Below are 20,710 nucleotides of genomic sequence, written 5' to 3'. Positions count from 1 at the left end.
TTTACTGTAGTACTCACTGTCGTCTAAGCGTAATCCCGGTTCCTTCATTTGTCACAGAGCGTCGGAGTCTAGAGCTCGATTTCCTATTTTGTAGTTTATTACTGCTTTTGAAATATAATTATATGTATAAAATAACATAATAATCGTGTAAAGGCATGCCCCGTGCATTGGAATATTGCTGTCGTAAGTAAAAAAATATTATTTCAAAACTTCCAAAACTGCCGGCAACTTTGGAAGTTTTCGGGAAAGTTACCTTACGTTAGGAAATATTCCTGGTAATTTTCATCTCTAATAGGTACGTACATATATACGTAAAATCACGTTCTTACTTACGGGGTAGACAGAGCCGACGGTCTTAAAAATTCTGAAAGGCCATTTTTAGCTGTATGGCTTAATGATAGAATAGTACATTGATTCACATTTGATTGCTGATTTTATCTTCATCCTCCTGACAATTAAGTCTTCACCGCTTTGGAGAGGACCCTGGGGTCCATTCTAAAGACCCTCAAACAAGGATCATACAGTGGGTATATCAGGATTTAACCCAAAACGACTCCCATCTGATCTCCGCAACATTCTAAGGAATCTTAACACATTTGGATCCAGATTACACACATCTAGTTGTCTGAATGTGCAGGTTTCTTCATCATTATCGTTATAAATTACTCTTAATGTATTATTCCATAAAAAAATAATAGTAACTACTTACAATATATTGACAACTACGTGCGAATGAGTCACGGTAGTGAGAAAAGGTTGTGTCAGAGCAAAATCCCAAGTTGATGCTAATTAAAGGTTGCTACTGACAATCGAATGGCTATGACGAAACGTATAGATAAGGACACGTACATATAATTACTTTTTTATCTCTTGTGGGGTAGACAGAGAAAATAATCTCGAAAAGTTTTAATTGTAAGAAGAAACGTATAGATAAGGATACATACATATAATTACTTCTTCATCTCTTGTGGGGCAGACAGAGCCAATGATCTTGAAAAGTTGTAATTGTTAGAAGAAACGTTCAGCTGTATGGTTTTATGATGGAATTGAGATTCAAATAGTAACATTGTATCGCCTAAAAGAAGTATCCCAAGTTTACAAGACCAATAAGCTGAACATGGCTATGGCTATTTTTTACCCGTCTACTTAATTTCATCAAAATCCGTCTAGTAGTTATTGCCTTTTAAAATTTCGCATTTATGTGATTAGTAGCATTAAAGTTTATAAGAGCCACTTTACATTCGTTCCCTTATGATGAGACATCTTATCTAAATTCTTATAGAAGGCGTACAGTAATATTTCTTTTTATCGCGATTCACTCTTGGCCATAATTATGTTCTTCAAATGCTACGTAAATAAGTATGTAAACTAAACCAGTGTTTCCGACACAGATATTTTTGCTAAGGGCGACCAGTTCTTAGTCATGTCATGTAATGATCTAGTTAAAAAGATTTTAAAAAGCAACTTAAGAGTTATAACGTTTTACATACATATATTATAATGACGTATTTATCCCTGGCGGGGTAGACAGAGCCAATAATCTTAAAAAGACTGAAAGCCCACGTTCAACTGCAATGGCTTGCTAATAGCGACGGGTTACTAGCCCACCGCCTACAAACCCCAAGTTTATTAGCCTTTCCCTTAGTCGCCTTTAACGAAATCCATGGGTTTAAAAAAGCTTTATAAATTTTATGGAAAACATTATAATATGGAGTAGATACATAATGGAGTTAATTAAAGAAGCTTCCAGCTAAATATAAAGTTAACCTTTGGAATGGCCATGTATTTAAAAGTAAAAAATCTAATCAATATACGATGTTTCCTTCATAAATGACCTTGCGCATCAAAAAGGCGGTAAAAAAATTAATCTGACCGAAATGAATTGTGTGCATGAATTACCTGACCAATATGGATTTTTGGGCGGTAGGAGTGAAAAACAATAAGACAAGTTTTAAGTTGCTCTTCCTATTTTATTTTGATTTTAGCTATTTAAATATCCAAAATAGTTTTCAATGTGTTAATGTCTTAAAGCTACTCGCCTGTACTTATTCTCTCAGTCCTTTCTTCACTGTTTACATATTTTAAATCTGCGTCACTTCATCATTCACTCTACACAAGTTTTCAATCACTTTTCATTGAAGCACCATGGACCCTCTAGGACAACTAAGTAAAGATATTGCTGATATGACTGTCCTGTTCAAGTCTAAAATGGCTTCTTTTGAAGCATCATTGGGCAATCAAAGTCAGGGTCAGGATACATCATCTCTTGCCAGTGAGTACTACACTTTTAAATCATTCATATTGAAAGCAGTTTCCGGCCTCAATGCACAGATGGGTTTGGTACTACAGTCTTTAGATGCAATGGAAATGAGAGCTCGATCCAACATTTTACTCCTACATGGTGTTGCAGAGGACACAGATGTAGACTTGCACACAAAATTCCTCATCATTTGTCATGACATGCTGCAACTGCCAGATATTGAGCCAAGTAATATCTTACAAGCTGTTCGCCTTGGCAGGAACTCAAAGATGGACAAGCCACGTCCCATCCTTATTAAATTTGCAGACTTATCTTGTCGAAACAAAATTTGGGCTGCCAAAAGATACCTAAAGGGCAGTGGTCTGACTCTGTCGGAGTTTTTGACAGCTGCAAGACATGCTGTGTTTGTGGAGGCCAGGAAGTCCCTCGGTGTTAGGGGCTGTTGGACTGTTGATGGCAAAATAGTGATAGTTAGTGCGGATGGGTCAAAGCGCAGAATTTCAACATTGGGCGAACTTCATGCCGCACTTGGCAGTGAGTATGCTTCCGATAAATCAGAAGCAGGGACTCTCGAGTCGGCTGGCTCCACTCCCACTGCTGTGGTGAAGTCTGCTGTGGGGGCTTCTGGCGTGTCCGTTAAGGAGCGGGCTGGGCGCCCTGTAAATAAACCACGTCCTACACGATCCCAGACGAAAAAGTAGACCTCTTCAGTTTGCAAGATCTTTGCTGTAATATTTCAAATATAGTTTTGAACTTTTAATATTCACCTACATTGTAAGTTTGTAAAAAAAGCCGGTCATTTCAACTTATTTATTGCAGTCTTCTTTATGGCACGCACGACAGTGACACTGACAACTCATTGTTATTTTCCCGTTCGAGTGGGCTGCACATAAAGCGAACTTCTCACTATGGGATATTGCAGCATTGAGTTTGTCACTACACTATTTTTTATTTTATTTTTCTTTGTCCTGCTTTTTTGTACGATTTCGGGTTGTACTGTGATTTTAAATTTTATTAATTTATTAATATACGGTAATTTTGATTTATCTTATTTAGTAATAGAATATGTAAGTCGTAGTATTATTTTTATGGTAAGGCGAGAAAACTAAAGATAATTATTACCTAATTTATTGTTGAATATTTGTTATATATTAAATATATTCATACATATATTATTTTATTTATATATTTATTGTTATTTAACCAATTCATTCTCATGTCCGACGTTCTTTCCCCCTCTACCGATTCTGAATATTCTTCTCTTATCAATTCCTCAAGCAATTTATTGAATCTTGAGAATGATGGCGAGGATCTTCCTAATCTCAGGGACAACATTAATATAACTTTTCGTTCTTTAGCTAAAAACTTTAATGTCGTGCATATAAATGCCCAAAGTGTGCCTGGTCACTATGCAGATCTTCTCAATACCTTCTCCAACAGCAACATTCATGCAATTCTAATTTCGGAGAGTTTTCTGAAACCGTCTTTGCCTTCCACTCTCTATCCTCTTCCGGGATTTAGGCTGATAAGGAACGACAGAGTGTGTGAGACGGTTCGAAGTGATGGCTCCACTAGAATGGAGCGTTGTGGTGGGGTTGCAATTTACTTGCGAGGTGATATTTCTTGTGAGGTGGTTTCTCAATCTCCCCCTGTTACCCAAAGCCCGGAACACCTTTTCCTGGGGGTCTCTCTTCATAAAATTAAAGTTTTACTGGGAGTGTTTTACAGTCCATCTCTCCACATTAACTATTTTGACTCACTCGACTCTGTCTTGACTAACACACGGACCTTGTTCGATCACATTATCCTCATGGGGGACTTCAACACATGTCTTCTTAAAAATGATTCCCGTTCAAAAACCCTCCTCTCTCTTTTACACTCCTTAGATCTACATGTCCTTCCCCTTAACGCCACTCATTTTCCACTCAATCTCCGTCCATCTCTGCTTGATCTTATTATAACTTCCTCCCCCGATATAGTCGCTAAGCACGGTCAGTTTAAGGCTCCAGGGTTTTCAGCCCATGACCTTCTGTTTTCTTCCTTTAGACTTAGACCCCCTAAACGTAGACACAAAGTCATCTTGTTGCGCAACTTTGCACATATTAATAAAGATTTGTTAATATCCGATTTTGCTCGTGCGGATTGGGAGACTATTCTGAACCTGGATGAGGTTGATCAAAAAGTGGCTGCTTTCAACTCCTTTATTTTATCTATTTATGATAAACACGCCCCTCTTCATCCTGTTCGTGTTAAGCACCTTCCTGCTCCTTGGCTCTGCCCGGAAATCCAACAACTTATGGCGAAGAGAGACAAAGCAAAACTGAGGCTACGTCATTGTCCTTCTACCTTCAATCATAATACTTATGTTTCTCTTCGTAATCTGTGCAACCGCAAGTGTCGTGATGCTAGGCGGAAACATATTCACGATAATATTGATAATTGCCCACCCAACAAACTTTGGAAATTTCTTAAAGGGCTGGGGATCGGCAAACAGAGATTTGGTACAGATTTTCAGTTCAATCTAAATGAGTTGAACTTACACTTCTCTACCTCGCCAGTTTGTACTTCACCTAATTCAAAACATGCAACTCTAGATAGACTTCACAGTAATGTTTCTACTGACATTTCCCCGTTCGTCTTTGAATCGATTACATCTGATGAAGTACAAAAAATCATAAATTCTATTAATTCAAAGGCTGTGGGCAATGACAATATTTCCTTAGACATGATTAAACCCATAGCAGACTTTGTTTCTCCTGTAATTGCTAATATTATCAACAGCTCTTTGTCCTCAGGGGTGTTTCCTAGTGCCTGGAAGTTAGGGCTTGTTGTTCCTCTTCCTAAAATATCCAACCCTACTGCTTACTCCCACTTTCGTCCAATTTCCATACTTCCTCTTCTATCCAAAATTTTAGAACAACATGTTCAAAAATGTCTTTCTAACCATCTGGCTAAGTATAATATTTTGAGTCCCTTCCAGTCTGGCTTTCGGGTTGGTCACAGCACAACAACAGCACTTGTTAAAATCACTGATGACATTCGTCTTAACATAGAAAACAAAAATCTTACGCTGCTCGTTTTACTTGATTTTTCTAGTGCATTTAACTCAGTCGATTTCGAGATTCTTCTTGCAATAATGTACAGTCTTAACTTCTCCTCTTCTACACTGGCCTGGTTTCGTTCTTATCTCACTGGGCGGCGTCAGTTGGTCAAGGTTGATGACAATCGTTCTGATTGGTGTAGTTTGGATGCTGGTGTCCCTCAGGGTGGCATACTTTCGCCAATTCTTTTTTCTTTATTCATTGATGGAATCACTTCTTCGCTGTCTTCCTCATTCCACCTTTATGCGGACGACCTCCAAATTTATACAGCTGCTACTCTGAATAATTTCAACCATGCGATCAGTGTTATCAACTCCGATTTGGCTCGTATTGCTGAATGGGCCAAATCCTTTGGTCTATTGGTCAATGCGGCCAAGTCTCAGGCCATTGTTATAGGTAGTCCTCACTTTATCTCTAAATTTAAGTCATTGGTGTTTCCCAAAGTTGTTTTAGGCAATGACACTATACCTCTTGCTTCCAAAGTCAAAAATTTGGGAATAATCATTGACGAAACTCTTTCTTGGTCCCCTCAAATCAGTGAACTTAGCCGGAAAACTTTTATCTCCTTGCATTCTCTGAGGCGATTGCAACAGTTCCTACCTTCTGATACTAAAGCGCTTTTGGCTCGTTCATTGCTCCTCCCTGTTCTCGATTACGCTGATGTTGCTTATATCGACCTGACTGAGGAACTGTTAAATAAGCTTGAGCGGATACAGAATATGTGCATTCGTTTTGTTTTTGGTCTTCGGAAATTTGACCACATATCGGAGTTCCGCTCACGTTTGAACTGGTTATCTATGAGATCACGTCGTAACTTACATATTGTCTCCTTTTTGTACAGTGTTCTTTTTAATCCCCTTTTCCCTAAATATCTGTCAGAAAAATTCACTTTTCGCATCCATGATCCACGCCTTCGTTCCTGTAATACCCTCCTTTTACAGATTCCTGACTACCATTCTCAAACCTACGGTAAGTCCTTTTCCGTGTTGGCTGCTCGCCTTTGGAATAAACTGCCCCTTCTTATAAAATTGTCCCCTTCTTCTAATTCCTTCAAAAATAAGCTTAATAAATTCTTTCTCGAGTCTTGAATTGGTTTTGAAGTTTATTTAGAATATATACATATTTATATATTTTCTTTATTTATTTATTTGTATTTTACGTATATAATTGTTGTGTCTTATCCTTAGATAATTCTAGTAAAAGAACTGTTGTTCACCCTTGCCTCAATTTTGTTTATGATCCTCTTACTGTCAGGTTGGCTGGAAGAGATCCCACTTAGGGATAAGCCCGCCTTTGTACTGTACTGTTTTTATTTGTAATGTACTCCTTTAGTGAACAATAAAGCATTTACTTACTTACTTACTTACTTACTTTGTTACGACATTTTAATTTGGTCATCCTACCTACCGTATGCGGTCTGCTACTGATGTGAAATTGACCATGACTTGGCAAAAATTGCAAACATGAATTGACTCATAATTGCGTAATATATTTCCAACAAAAAGCTTTGTAGAATTGTGAAATTGTTTGGATTCTAAAAATTCTCAACTCATTTAAAACTTAGTGTTAGATAGCTAGCCAAAGTAAAAATTTTTAGGAGAACTTTGACAAGCAAAGAGTCTTACGTCAAGTTTGTATAAAATTTATAGTAAACAGTTCTTTGATAACATTTTTTTCTCACGCATCTTTCGTCCTTTACCTCAAAAGTGCCTAAAAATCATCGAAAACTAAAAAAACCTGACATATTCTGCGAGAGTAAGCGCCAAAAAAAGCTAAGTTGGTAACAATGGCAGTCACTACGACATGATACGACTTGTCGTTGCAGGTCGTACGATCACAAGTCTCACGAACACTCCAACGTGTCATCCTTTTTTGTACACTTCAGTAAAATATTTAAAACAATCCATCACAAGGTTTTCATGTTATGTCTACTTAAATTATATAACCACTACAATTATGACCAATTCATTATACTCGAACATTTTCAATTTAATTATGATGGTCATGGCTTACCGGTATGAAGATGACACGACCTTGACACACAAGGGAAATGTTACATGATGCGCGCGCGCAACTCGTTGTATGGCGCGCGCGGTTCCGGTGATTCGAAGGGAATATGTTGAGATGAATATAACAATTGGCACATTTTTTTAATAATTTTTATATAATTTTTAGTTTACCTTGATCTATTATTGATATATTATTTCTGCAGTGTAGTTTGTTCCGCCGCATCTTCTACACGTGCGCTTTGGAAGCGGTAGTAGTTATAATTAGATTTAAGTTATGTGACGTCAATAAGTAAACCTTGTATCTAGTTTTCAAAATAAATCTGTTCTACTCTATTCTATTAGTTTTGTTTTAAACAGTTTAAAATGTAAGTTTGGCATCCTTATTGTAGGCGATGAGATAGCAACATGTCACTTTTGGAATCTCAATACATGCGGGTAATCGTTGTCTTCCGGTCTTTTTGAGATTGCTGGTTCTGTTAACCCCGTAAGGAATAAAGACGTGCTTATAATATATCTGTATGAAGGTTTTTTATTCTCTGAAATGTCAATTCAATATTGAAACCTGTTTAAAATAAACTAAGTCTAAGCATTACTTTTATAAAAACTGAATTAAAATAACGACGGATTGAAAACATCTATCGAAATTTCAATGGGATTTGCGATAAACGACGCGAGTGAAGCCGCGGGCAATAGTACTAGCTATAAAAATACCTTTTTTATGTTACCATTATATTTTTCCCTATGCGAAAGAATTGGTGCTTAATAGACATTAATATGTCGTCATGTATAAAGAGATTATTTCATTTCTGTTAACAAGTCGTTTTTCACATACATTTTTCAACTATCATTTGGCCAAACAGCTGAACGTGGCGTGTCAGACTTTCAAGACTGCAGGCTCTGTCTACCCTGCAAGGTATATAGACGTGATTATATGGATGGATGGATTTTTCAACTAAATCATTCTTTAACATATTTCGAAGCAAGCTAATAATATTAGTAGTGTTATTTTTTGCACAAGCTAAGTTAAAGCCTTGACACGAGGTAACTCTAATGACGCGATATAAAAAGATTATTGTTAATTGTGCGTGCGAACAAAAACAAAACAATATGATCGTGTGGAAATCTCACTGATAGGATGACAATATATTCGATGGTAGATATGAGAAGTTCTATACCGAGTATTCTATTTGACAAAACTCTTTCAGTCACTAATAACACATTTTTTTTTTCTTCTGCAGCATACACTCGTCCACTGCTGGGTACATATGGTCACGTCTATATCCCTTGCGGGGTAGACAGAGCCAACAATCTTGAAAAGACTGATAGGCCACGTTCAGCTGTTTGGCTTAATGATGGAATTGAACTTCAAATAGTGATTTGGTTGCTAGCTCATCGCCTAAAAGAATCCCAAGTGAAGTTTATGCAGATAGAATATTATTAATTTTACTTGACCTACGTGGGTACTTATATATTCTTATCTTACATATATAAGTAACCATTTTAAATACTTCAATGTATAGAAGGAAGTTTACTCAAACATTAATGTTTGTATTATTATTAACATGTTTAAGAACCTTCAACAAAAGGTAAAAACATTAAAACCGACGTTAGATGCAAATTTTGCAAAAAATACAAGGAAATGTACAAAACATTTTATTTCAAAGCATATGACTAGATATATTTATTTTTAGTTCAAATATAAAACTTAAGAAAAATTGTCATGACTGTATAATAGGACTACTTTAGCTCTACATTTGGTTAATTTCCATACATATTAATCACGTGAGAGAAAGAGGAGAGTGTAGAGGGAAAGGTCGGAGTGGGAAGACCTAGACGAACGTATCTTGATCAAATTATGGACGTCCTGGTAAAGGGTCAGGTCAAGAGTACCCGAAACCGCCGAGCTTGCATGAAGAGAGTTATGAATGTGGATGAAGCGAAGGAAGTATGCAGAGATCATGGCTAGTGGAAAGAGGTAGTCTCTGCGTACCCCTCCGGGAAAGAGGCGAGATTTTATGTATGCATGTATGTATAAATCACGTCTGTATTGTTAGCTCTCTCTTGCGGGGTAGACAGACCCAACAGTTTCGAAAAAACTGAAAGGTCACAATAGCTTTTGTGATTCAAATGGTGACGTTACTAGACAATCGCCTAATTGAGATCCCACAGATTTTAGAAAAATCTTCTATACAAATCAAAGATTTCAAGGTGGTTTGATTTTTGGTATAGTATACATAAATACATACAGACATATCGTTTCGTCCCTTGCGGGGTAGACAGAGCCAAAGGGTAGGGTGAAAGGCCTCCTTCAGCTGTTTGGCTTGATGATAGGATTGAGTATAGCAACAGTAAAAATAAACAGCAAATCCCAAAGGAAAACTATTTCTAAAATTAACTAAAACTTGAAAAAAATGTTGTTATTTTTTATCATATTTTTTATTTATTCATTAATTATCTTGCTTCGCGCCAACGCCATTTACCTTTTTGGTTTCCTTCCACCCAAAGGTTGACTGGAAGAGATAGCATTAGCGACAAGTCCGCCTTTGTACCATCTCTGTCTCTTTTGTGCTGTTTAGTATGTTTTACTCTTACAGTGCATTAAAGAGTTTTATCTATCTAAAAATATATTACTAATAAATTCGGAGTATCCAATAGCGTTACTTACATGATGATATGATGCTATTATATATTTTAACATGCAATTTTTCTCATTAGTTTTCATATTTGCAATAGAATCCCTATGCATTTCATATTCTTCCTTAATTTCATGAAATTGATTAAGAATAAAAGCGTGGAGAAATCATAACTAAATGAAGTTGAGATTTTGCTTTTAGGCGAAGCCCAAAAAATTTTACTACGAATCCCAATCCTATCATTAAACCATACAAATGAACGTGGCTTTACAGTCTTTTCAAGACTGTCTGACTGTAGGGACAATAGACGTGATTGTGCGTATATACAATCAAATGTTCGATGCATTGGAACTTAGGATCTATAGAAGGAACCGCAACAAAATGCGTATAACACCTCAAAAATCATTATGAACAAGCAAGATACGCCGAGATATTTTTATAAAACAGGTTTGCAATGCGCGCGCGCACACGTCATCGCTACGTCAACGTTGTTACCGGTTGTTTGTCTGGTTAAAACATATCGTTAAAACTTAAACAAGTAAATATACATGTTATGAGGTTTAATGGAGGTTTGGAGTGGTGTTTGTCACTCTTTGAATTTCAGTTCTAATATTAAGTCTAACGTGGTCTACCTCGTTAGGGATAAAGACGTGAGTTTGTAGGTGTGGATTTTGCTATTGTACTTTCCGCTACGGTGAAGTATTTACTAACTGTTCACTGAAATATTATACCAGTTTATATGCCAATTTAAAGTTGGACCTATGGCGCCATCACTAATCTCACTCACAAACTGCCAATCACGGCGAAGAATGTGACGCGCTCAGCCAATAGCAGTGTAGAGTTTAAATCGCGCAACCAAAGATTTTCCGGTTGGGAGCATAAATACCACCATCGACTCAAGATCGTTGGTACCGCGGTTCCCCAGGCATCACACCAGCCTGGCGGAAGATCTTCCCTTTGGTGGCGGTCAAACCATAATAATCGCTCCCGCTAGAGACCAATTCATATCTGAGAAGAGAAGCCTTGCTCTTTATTATAGTTATTTGTGTGTATTCATTAATGATTATACTTTATAAATACACATAACTATAATCTACACGTCGATACATAACTTAATAATGGCTAGGTCACGTTCAAAACCACATATTTGCAAGATATAACGTTCTTTGAAGATAACGTGATCTATACAAACTATACACGTGGGATTTTGTTAATAAAATCACGTGCCTTAACCCACACGGTGAATGTCCAAAAGGTGACATTCATCACAGTCTATTTATTAGTCCATTTAAAAAAACAATTATGGTTCTCGTTCAATAACTTATTTACAAAATGGAAGAATTAACGCATATAGAAATAGATTTATTTCAAAAAAGGATACGAGAGATCGCTAAATGACGTCAAAGGTATAATAAAAACTATTACCCGAAATCGCCGAGCTTGCATAAAGAGAGTTATGAATGTGGATGAAGCGAAGGAAGTATGCAGAGATCGTGGCAAGTGGAAAGAGGTAGTCTCTGCCTAACCCTCCGGGAAAGAGGCGCGATTTTATGTATGTATGTATAATAAAAGTAAAATTAATTAAAGTATAACTTTATAGTAAATTATCATTTCTAAGTCTCCTTCACCTCGTGGCTTTAGTCCCTATGGCATTCTCATCATTCTGGAGAGGAGCCCGGTGTATGCCTTTGACCATGGATCCTGAATTGGGTGAGTCAGATTTTTACACGAAGCGACTCCCGTCTGACCTCCGCAACCTTTGCAGATAAACCTAACCCGTATTGGATCGATCATAGTGTACCACATCCAATTGCCTCAATGTGCGGGTTACACCACGATGTTTTCCTTCACCGTAAGGTCGATTCAAATCATTAACTTTACTAAGTCTAACGAAGTGAAGGTGAACTATGATTATTTAAATCTCAATTCCATCATGTGCCGTGTGGTTCCTAGCACCAATAGAAAAAGAATAGGACCACTCCATCTCTTTCCCATGGATGTCGTAAAAGGCGACTTAGGGGTAGGTTTATAAATTTTGGATTCTTCTTTTAGGCGATGGGCTAGCAACCTGTCACTATTTGAATCTCAATTCTACCTTGAAACCAAATAGCTGAACGTGGCCTATCAGAGTCTTTACAAGACTGTAGGCTCTGTCTACCCCGCAAGGGATATAGACGTGATTATATGTATGTATGCAATTCCATCATTAATGCGGCCAGTCAGTTTTTTCAAGACTGTTGGCTCTGTCTACCCCAGAAGGGATATAGACATATTATGTTTGTTAAATGCAAAAGAAAATCAATTTGCTCACATAGAGATTTAAATACTAAGTAGTATTTAACTTACAATGTTTCCGGTACTTGAAGACAGCTCAAGGTTTTTCGTAAAATATAGTCATCTGTTCAGTGAGGTTAATTCTTTGACCTCCTTGTAACTTAGTTATCCTATTACGTATTCAAATACTAGGTTCATGGTATTTCTACATTTAACTCGGGGCTTAGCCGACTTTAAAAAAGGAAATATGCGTCTTTACAAATTGACTTACTCTCGAAACTTTCATGGATTTTGTGACAAATTGGCTTTGTATACTTGTTGATGGCTAAAGACGTCATCTTTTTATTTATTTTAATATATGATGTATGTTTATCTCTCTTTCAATTTTGCATGTTATCGATAGCACCCTTTGCCACTATGTTTCGGGGCCCAGGGTCCGTCTTCCGTCATTCCTCCCACCATTTTGTCCGGTCTCGCATATCACAATCAACGTGAAAGAAAATTGACCAGATTATTAGTTATACACGGGAGGAGTCGCGGGCGTACTCTAGTAGTAATACTTATTGTTTATTACGTACTAGCGACTCATCCGGCTGCGCACGAGTTGCATTCATAGATATAAACCTTTCTGAGTAAACCTCTTTCCAACATTCCAAACTGGAACAAAATTCGTTCAGACCTTTTCGAGATTTGCGCATACATTCTCACCACTCTGGAGAGGAGCCCGGGGTATTCCTTTGACCATGTAAGTTAGGTTTTGACACAAAGCCACTCCATCTGACCTCCGCAAACTCTGCAGGAAAACCTAACCCGTATTGGATCCATGATTCATGATGGCACATCCAGTTGCCTGAACGTGCAGGTTTCCTCACGATGTTTTCCCTCACAAGAAAAAGCGATGATAGTAGACGTATATCGCAATCCCACGGGAAGAATACTTTTCTGGAAAAGAAAGAAAGGAAAAACGAAACAATTCAACATTAACATATTATTTAATTTATAAATCAATAATATTTGGCTTCCAAGCAACTGATATGTCTGATATCAACGCACAACCCAAAATACCAAAACCAATAAAAAATATGGCAATAATTGTAATTATAAAAAGCCCATACCCCTCCGGGAAAGAGGCGTGATTTTATGTATGTATAAAAAGTATCTACCAAGGAATATCTATATTTAATTCGAATTCATTATAATTTCATCAATTTTTTCACAGAAAATGCCTGCATACGACAACGAAGGTGCCACTATATCTATGGAGGATGTACGGACACCGGACCCGCCAATCACAATTAGCACAATAGAAGAAGAATTGACTGCCAGAAGAAACCGCATGCTTAAACCGCAGAAGTCCACAGTATCTTCTAGAAAACAGCAGGCCGTGTGTGTTAGGAGGGCTCACAAAAAATATGGTCCTTCGAAGAACCCTAACATAATTTTGGATGGCCTAAATATGACAGTTCCTAAAGGTGCAATGTAAGTATTAACAATCACTAGCTAATCGCCCGGCTTCGCACGGAATAGCATTTATAGATATGAAAAAACCCTCTTTCCACCATTTTTCAAACAAAAACAAAATCTGAAAAAAATAAAACTTTCCGAGATTTACGCATACAAACAGACAGAGATAATAAGTTGACCTCTAGTGAAATGGTCTTGTAGCGAGGAAAAGCATAGTGTGTGCTAACTGCTTCTTTTCCATTTTCCAAATGAAAAAGTCAATTCAGGGAATGACTGATAAACTTGAAATATTTCTTTTAGTAGTCTTTTGAATCTCAAGTTTATAAGCCTATCCCTTAGTCGCTTTTTAGAGTGGTTCTATTCTAAAGTGCCGGAAACCACACGGCAAAGTTAGTTCTGCTTGAAAACAATAAAACTTTAGATAGGTAGGCGTCATAACCTCCATAAATAAGTATTTAATGTTGTTCTGAAGTTTATCACTCGCAATCCAAGTCTACAATCACGTTGTCTCGAAGAAAATGGAAATTGACTTGCTAAACGTTAAAATAAACCATTTTATAGTTGATGGAAACCTTTAAAAATGATTGTAATATATAGAATTGAAATTCAAATAGTGACAGGTTGCTAGTCCATCGCCTAAACGAAGTATCCCAAGTTAAAAAGCCTATCCCTTAGTCGCTTTTTACGATATGGAGATGCAGTAGTCCTATTCTTATTTCTATTGGTGCCGGGAACCGCACGGCACCCTATAAAGTGCCTTGGCGAGTATCTCGTCTTACCAACGTCCCGCTGTAATAGTAAATGCCCCTCAGGCAAACTATGTTCTCATAGTCAAAAAATCTCGTCTTAGTAGAGTTGCACAATAACTTTTATAAAGATATTTATTTCTAAAACTTTTGGCAGATACAGGAACCATCTGTAGCCATTTATTCATTGAAAAAATATTACAAAATGTTCACAGATTTTAACTTTACATTAACTCCGTCTACCTCGCAAGGGGTAAATACTTACTTGAGGATATTTGCATGTGCCGTGTGGTTCCCGGCACCAATACAAAAAAGAATAGGACCACTCCATCTCTTTCCCATGGATGTCGTAAATGCCGACTAAGGGGTAGGCTTATAAACTTGGGATCCTTCTTTTAGGCGATAGGCTAGCAACCTGTCACTATTTGAATCTCAATCCTATCTTAAAGCCAAATAGCTGAACGTGGCCTATCAGCCTTTACAAGACTGTAGGCTCTGTCTACCCCGCAAGGGATATAGACGTGATTATATGTTTGTTTGTATGTATACACTAGCAGCTTAAAGCTGACGTATATTTCTGGCCTTGTGTTTTTAAATATTAGTTCAGTCGATTTTTAAAGGGGTCACACTTGGAGCACTTATCACTGTCTCTGGTAAAGAGTAGAGAGAGACTAGCTCTTAGACTATAAGTAGGTACATTTATGTATAAGTATGTCTACTAATACATAATAAATGTTTGCAATATCCAAAACGGGAAATATGAAGATCTGGTATACAATATACATATAAATTTAAGACCTTATATTATGCAAAGTACCCGGTTGACCAAGCTTTGCTCGGTCTACCAGAGATGGCGCTGATATAGTTTCTTAAAACGCGGTTTTTAAAATGTTTATATATCTTGGGAACCGAGCTTTTCTCGAACCTAGGACCTTGATAAATCGATTCCTTGAGCCGAAAAGCCCCTAATCTGTAACTTTCATGTAAATCGTTGGAGCCGTTTCCGAGATCCTGATTATATAGTATATACAAGAATTGCTCGTTTAAATATATTAGATATATTAGACAAAAATTTGAATTTGAGTTGAAGTATATTTGAGTTTTGGGGAGGCTAGTGCACCGAGACTTAGTAAGTTTCTTGGAGTGTTCTCTCAGTTGTTTGTTCTGGTCAAAAGTATTATATCTCCTCAACGTCATGTATGTAATATAGTATTTCTATTTCTAGCTATGGTCTTCTTGGCGCATCAGGCTGTGGGAAGACTACTCTGTTATCCTGTATAGTTGGAAGACGGAGGCTCAACTCTGGAGAAATATGGGTCCTTGGGGGAAGACCTGGGGGTCCTGGGAGCGGCGTGCCGGGACCTAGGATAGGGTATATGCCACAGGTGAGATTGAAATGATTTATTATTTGATATTTAACATAGCGATTAAATTTGCTAATGTTTTTCGATATGCGACATACTACAATAAACTCTAGGCAAAAGCCAAGAGAATAATATGACCGTTTAGTCGAAATTGGAAATCAAAGTCTCGTTTCAACAGATTCTACATTGGAGAGATTCTGCATTGGACAGATTTTGCATTGGACAGATTCTGCATTGGACAGATTCTATAATGTATAGATTTTACTTACGATAGACTAAAATGGACAGATTTTACATGAGACATGTTCTAAAATGGATAGATTTTACATGCGACAGATTTTACATGCGGGTTTTGTCTACCCCGTACGGGATAAAGACGTGATTTGACATATTTATATTACTATCTCCGATTTTCATACAGGTGTGTTAGGGCGTTATCTATTTCATTCTATATGTGTTTGAGTGAGTAGAATCCTGACGAGCTGTTTATACCAACGTGCTCGTAGGAGTTAAACTTAAACTGTCGCTTAACCCTTTGCCTGCCACGGGCGCCTTTAGGTGTCTTATAGAAAAAATCTTACAATCCAGCGACATCTAAGAAATAGTGGGTGATTGATAGAATAAGACATGTGCGCCAAACACACAACATCATCTAATAACATAATTTTCATGTCAGTGAAAAACATTACGAAAACTATTTCTATCCTATTGTTGAAGACTACCCATGTCCGTTTCCAGACTCCAACACAATATGTAGGTATTCCAAATTTCATTTAAATCAGTGCACTGGTTAACATTAAAGGGGTAACAAAAAAAAATTTGCTTTGTAAAATAAGTATAAAAAAACTATGTAGGTAAGGATCCAAGGATCCGTGTGTAAAAAAAAAATTGATAGCGGCGACGTCTTGGATGTACATACATACATACATACATATGGTCACGTCTATATCCCTTGCGGGATAGACAGAGCCAACAGTTTTGAAAAGACTGAATGGCCACGTTCAGCTATTTGGCTTAATGATAGAATTGAGATTCAGATAGAAGTGACAGGTTGCTAGCCCATCGCCTAAAAAAGAATCCCAAGTTTGTAAGCCTATCCCTTAGTCAACTTTTACGACATCCATGGGAAAGAGATGGAGTGGTTCTATTCTTTTTTGTATTGGTGCCGGGAACCACACGGCACGGCAGGGCACGTCTTGGGTGTGTTTGCAAGTAAGTCTCACTTACGGCGTTCGAACGGGTTCAGGACGTAAAAACTAAAAGTAATTCTGTCTGTACTTACGTGAACTTGAGCGTAAGTTTACGGAACTCATTTATTGAGCATTCCCAACCTAGGATAGTTGGGGTCATTAAAGACAACGGCTCTGCCGCAAACGATCGCTTAGCGTTAAGTGCGAGTGAGATTATATGTAAAAAACGAGCCAAGTCCTCATTTTAGAAATTATTTATCTTTCACTCTTAATCAAACTACATAATTTGAATCAGTAACGAAAAAGTAAAATACGATAAAAAAAGGCCATTAAACAAACACACAGAAAGCACTAATTTGAATAATAAAAACGTATAATAAGCGGTAATTTTGTTTTGTTTTGTTCAAAAAAGTTCTTTACAACTTTACATGGTGTAATATTACGCTGAATCACCATAAAGGGTGGTGATGTAATGTAATTAATCCTTGCAACCCCCTGTCACGTATTACATGTTTGTCTTTTTGACCTTATCACAGAAACCGGAGCTTTTGTTGTGCTGTCAAAAGGGTAATGAACTCACAACATAGATGGTATAAAATAACTCACAACTTTCATATGACCAAACCAAGAGGACACTTGATATTGTCCTTAGAGCGATTCATTTTAATCCTACTAATATTATAAATGCGAAAGTTTGTATGTCAGAATGTCAGTATGGATGTTTGTTACTCTTTCACGCAAAAACTACTGAAGCGATTACGATGAAATTTGGTTTGTAGGTAGCTGAAGACCCAGAATAACATGTAGGCTACTTTTTATCCCATACCAGTTCCCGCGGGATTGACAGGGTTTCCATGCGGACGAAGTCGCGGGCGGCCTCTAGTTTAAAATAATGATAAACAATGGCGTTTGCATACACACCTTAATGTTATATTACATACAAACATACATACATATAATCCCATCTATATCTCTTGGCAGACAGAGCCAACAGTCTTGGAAAGACTGAAAGGCCACATTCAGCTGTATGGCTTTATGATAAAATTGAGATTCAAATAGTGACAGGTTGCTAGACCATCGCCTACAAGAGGAACCCTAAGTTTATAAGCCTATCTTTTAGTCGCCTTTTTACAATACCCATGGGAAAGATATATAGTTCTTTTCTGAAGTACGGGAATCCACACGGCACTCGTGTTATTTTACACGGGAATTCTATTTATATTTTTAAGCGATCTGATGAATGATGCGTATTTACGAGGGTCCGTGTTTAGAATAATATAAAACACGTGCGAAATATTTTTTTTTTGTAAAATTTTCATTGTGCAAACCAGAGGTAAATTAATAATAGAACATGTTTATCATGTATAATACAAAAGCGTTTTGGATTAAAAATTGAGTGAGATTTTCAGTTGGGGAATGGGGAATTGGGCATTAATTTTTGTACAATAAAAAGATATTATCTTATTGTATATAATGAATATGGCTTTGGCTTATGGCTCTTTTATTATTTTATGTAATTAAACTTCTTGGTACCTGGTTAAACTATTGCATGGTTAAATTTTCAATGGCCTCAGCTGTGGATTTCTTAAATTAGTCAAAGTTGACAAAAAAGCCCTACCTACGCTACATAGTGCAAACAAAAAAAAACTTACTGGAAACACGCAGAGATGTCATTAAAAAGAGTTCTAAATGCGAAACACTAGGAAGAGACAGAGATCGTGTGCATCGTAGAATAAGACCACTTTTCCTTTTTTTAAAAGCGACTAAAGGATAGGTTAATAAACTTGGGATTCTTCTTTAAGGCAGCGGGATAGCAATGAATTTTGACTACATCTTCTTCTTTCCTCTTTGACATTATCTTTTCTCATTTTTTAAGTGGGATCGGCACAGTGTGTTCGTTTTTCCAATTACTTCTGTCACTTGCCTTCTCACTGGTCACTCCCTTCCTACTCATACTATCCATCCAACATTTAGCCATAAAGCTGAACGTGGTCTTTCAGTCTTTGCGAGACTGTGAAACTGTCTTCTCTGTCTACCCCGTAAAGAATAAAGACGTGATTATATGTGTGTATGTATGTGGCCCGTTATCCAAAGTAAATGAGACAGATTATAATCAGCCCTAGCCTGTTTTGGTTATAAAATTATCATAGTAATATAGCTTTTGTACCCTTCGCTTGTAAGCCATGTTAGCTTGGGTCTGCGTCCAATTTATACTACAAACAATGCCTTTTGGTGTAGGTAAATAAGTCTTAATTAGTTTAATAGTTGGAAACGTATCATTTTTGAGTAAAATATCTATAAACAACTCCTTTCTCGCTAGAAATGTCCGGTCATAATGGAGAGAAAAATATTGAAAAGCGACGTCGAATAATTAATTAATTGAATCTTTGTACATTATTTTGTAGTAAAATAAGATATAATTGCAATATTCTTATATTATTCAAAGGTTAAGAAGGAAATATTTCTGACATATAAATAATATTCTCTATTGATGTCTGAAATAAAATAATAGTCGGAATCCTTGGAAATATGACATATTGATAATCACAATGTCGTGGTATCCGCTAACAGAGAGTGTCTCATTATTCCTACCGGGGCAAGGCTCGAAGTAACAACTAGGTACTTTATTATAAACTAGCGATCCAGTCCGGCGTTGCATGATTTCCCATAAATATGCTATTACATCTTCGTGTAAAAATTAATTGTTATTTAACAATTAATTTGCTTTGATATCGAATGATATTTTGGCGGGAACCCAAACGTCATTTTGTTTGTGCTGTAATATTTTGTCCAAAATGTGTGTTTGATAGATTATTAATAATATACATATAAGAGTGGATTATTAATTATTAAGTATTCATGGACTAGCATGAGTGTTGTGGAGTGTGACTATTACGGATTAAGTAACTTTTGATGTAGTTCTAATAATCCCGAGGAAGGGCGAAGATTATGCACCTACAGCTATTACTCGACCATTTATAGATGTTCATATTCAATAATGAGGACTGTCTTAAACTCGACACTGGCAAAAATAAGCTTATAAAGAAGTTTAATTGTATAATGAAGAAAAAGGAAAAAAATATATCTCAATTATTGTGCTGCAGTGTAGTTTGTTCCGCCGCTTCTTCTACATATGCGCTTTGGAAGCGGTAGTAGTTATAATTAGATTTAAGTGATGTGACGACAATAAGTGATACCTTGTATCCAATTTTGAAATTAAATTTATTCTATTCTATTCTATGCTCAACTTGGCCCTTCCACAGCCAAGCTCAACAAATTAACAATTTAAATTGTTATAAGATTAATGTCTATCGGCGCACTATCACCTTCATTACTGGCATTTAGTATTCGTAGCGATGCGTTTCCCTTAATAGGATATTTATAAACCACTAACCGAGCTTCTTATTCCTTCGTGTCTCAAACAATACATATTAAACCTTTTTTATTTCACTGTTTGAATTTTAATTTCTTCGTTAAGTCATACACTTGAACGAGGCCTATCAGTCTTTGTGAGACGCTTGATTCTGTTTACCCCGTAAGGGATTCAGACGTAATTGTATGTATGCACAAATATTTAAATAGATAAACATTCAAAACGAAACTTTCAAAAACATTTTCAACATTCACGGCACATTTACCGTACATTCGGCATTTAACCAGTAGGATTGC

The 20,710-nt window shown here is 36.8% G+C and overlaps 1 protein-coding gene across 1 annotated transcript in view; it reads left to right on the top strand.

The window, feature by feature from the left end:
* Positions 1 to 20,710, top strand: part of LOC106133054 (ABC transporter G family member 23) — a 58,542-nt gene that overhangs the window by 14,075 nt on the left and 23,757 nt on the right. The window contains exons 2-3 of the mRNA XM_060950934.1: positions 13,497 to 13,756; positions 15,713 to 15,872. Of these exons, the coding sequence (XP_060806917.1) occupies positions 13,500 to 13,756; positions 15,713 to 15,872 (417 nt within the window). The 5' untranslated portion in view covers positions 13,497 to 13,499. The remainder of the gene's footprint in view (positions 1 to 13,496; positions 13,757 to 15,712; positions 15,873 to 20,710) is intronic.

Source organism: Amyelois transitella, chromosome 23 (assembly GCF_032362555.1).
Source record: "Amyelois transitella isolate CPQ chromosome 23, ilAmyTran1.1, whole genome shotgun sequence".
Classification (NCBI taxonomy): domain Eukaryota; kingdom Metazoa; phylum Arthropoda; class Insecta; order Lepidoptera; family Pyralidae; genus Amyelois; species Amyelois transitella.
Note: the sequence above shows the minus strand (reverse complement) of the source record. Positions and strands in the feature narration are given on the sequence as shown.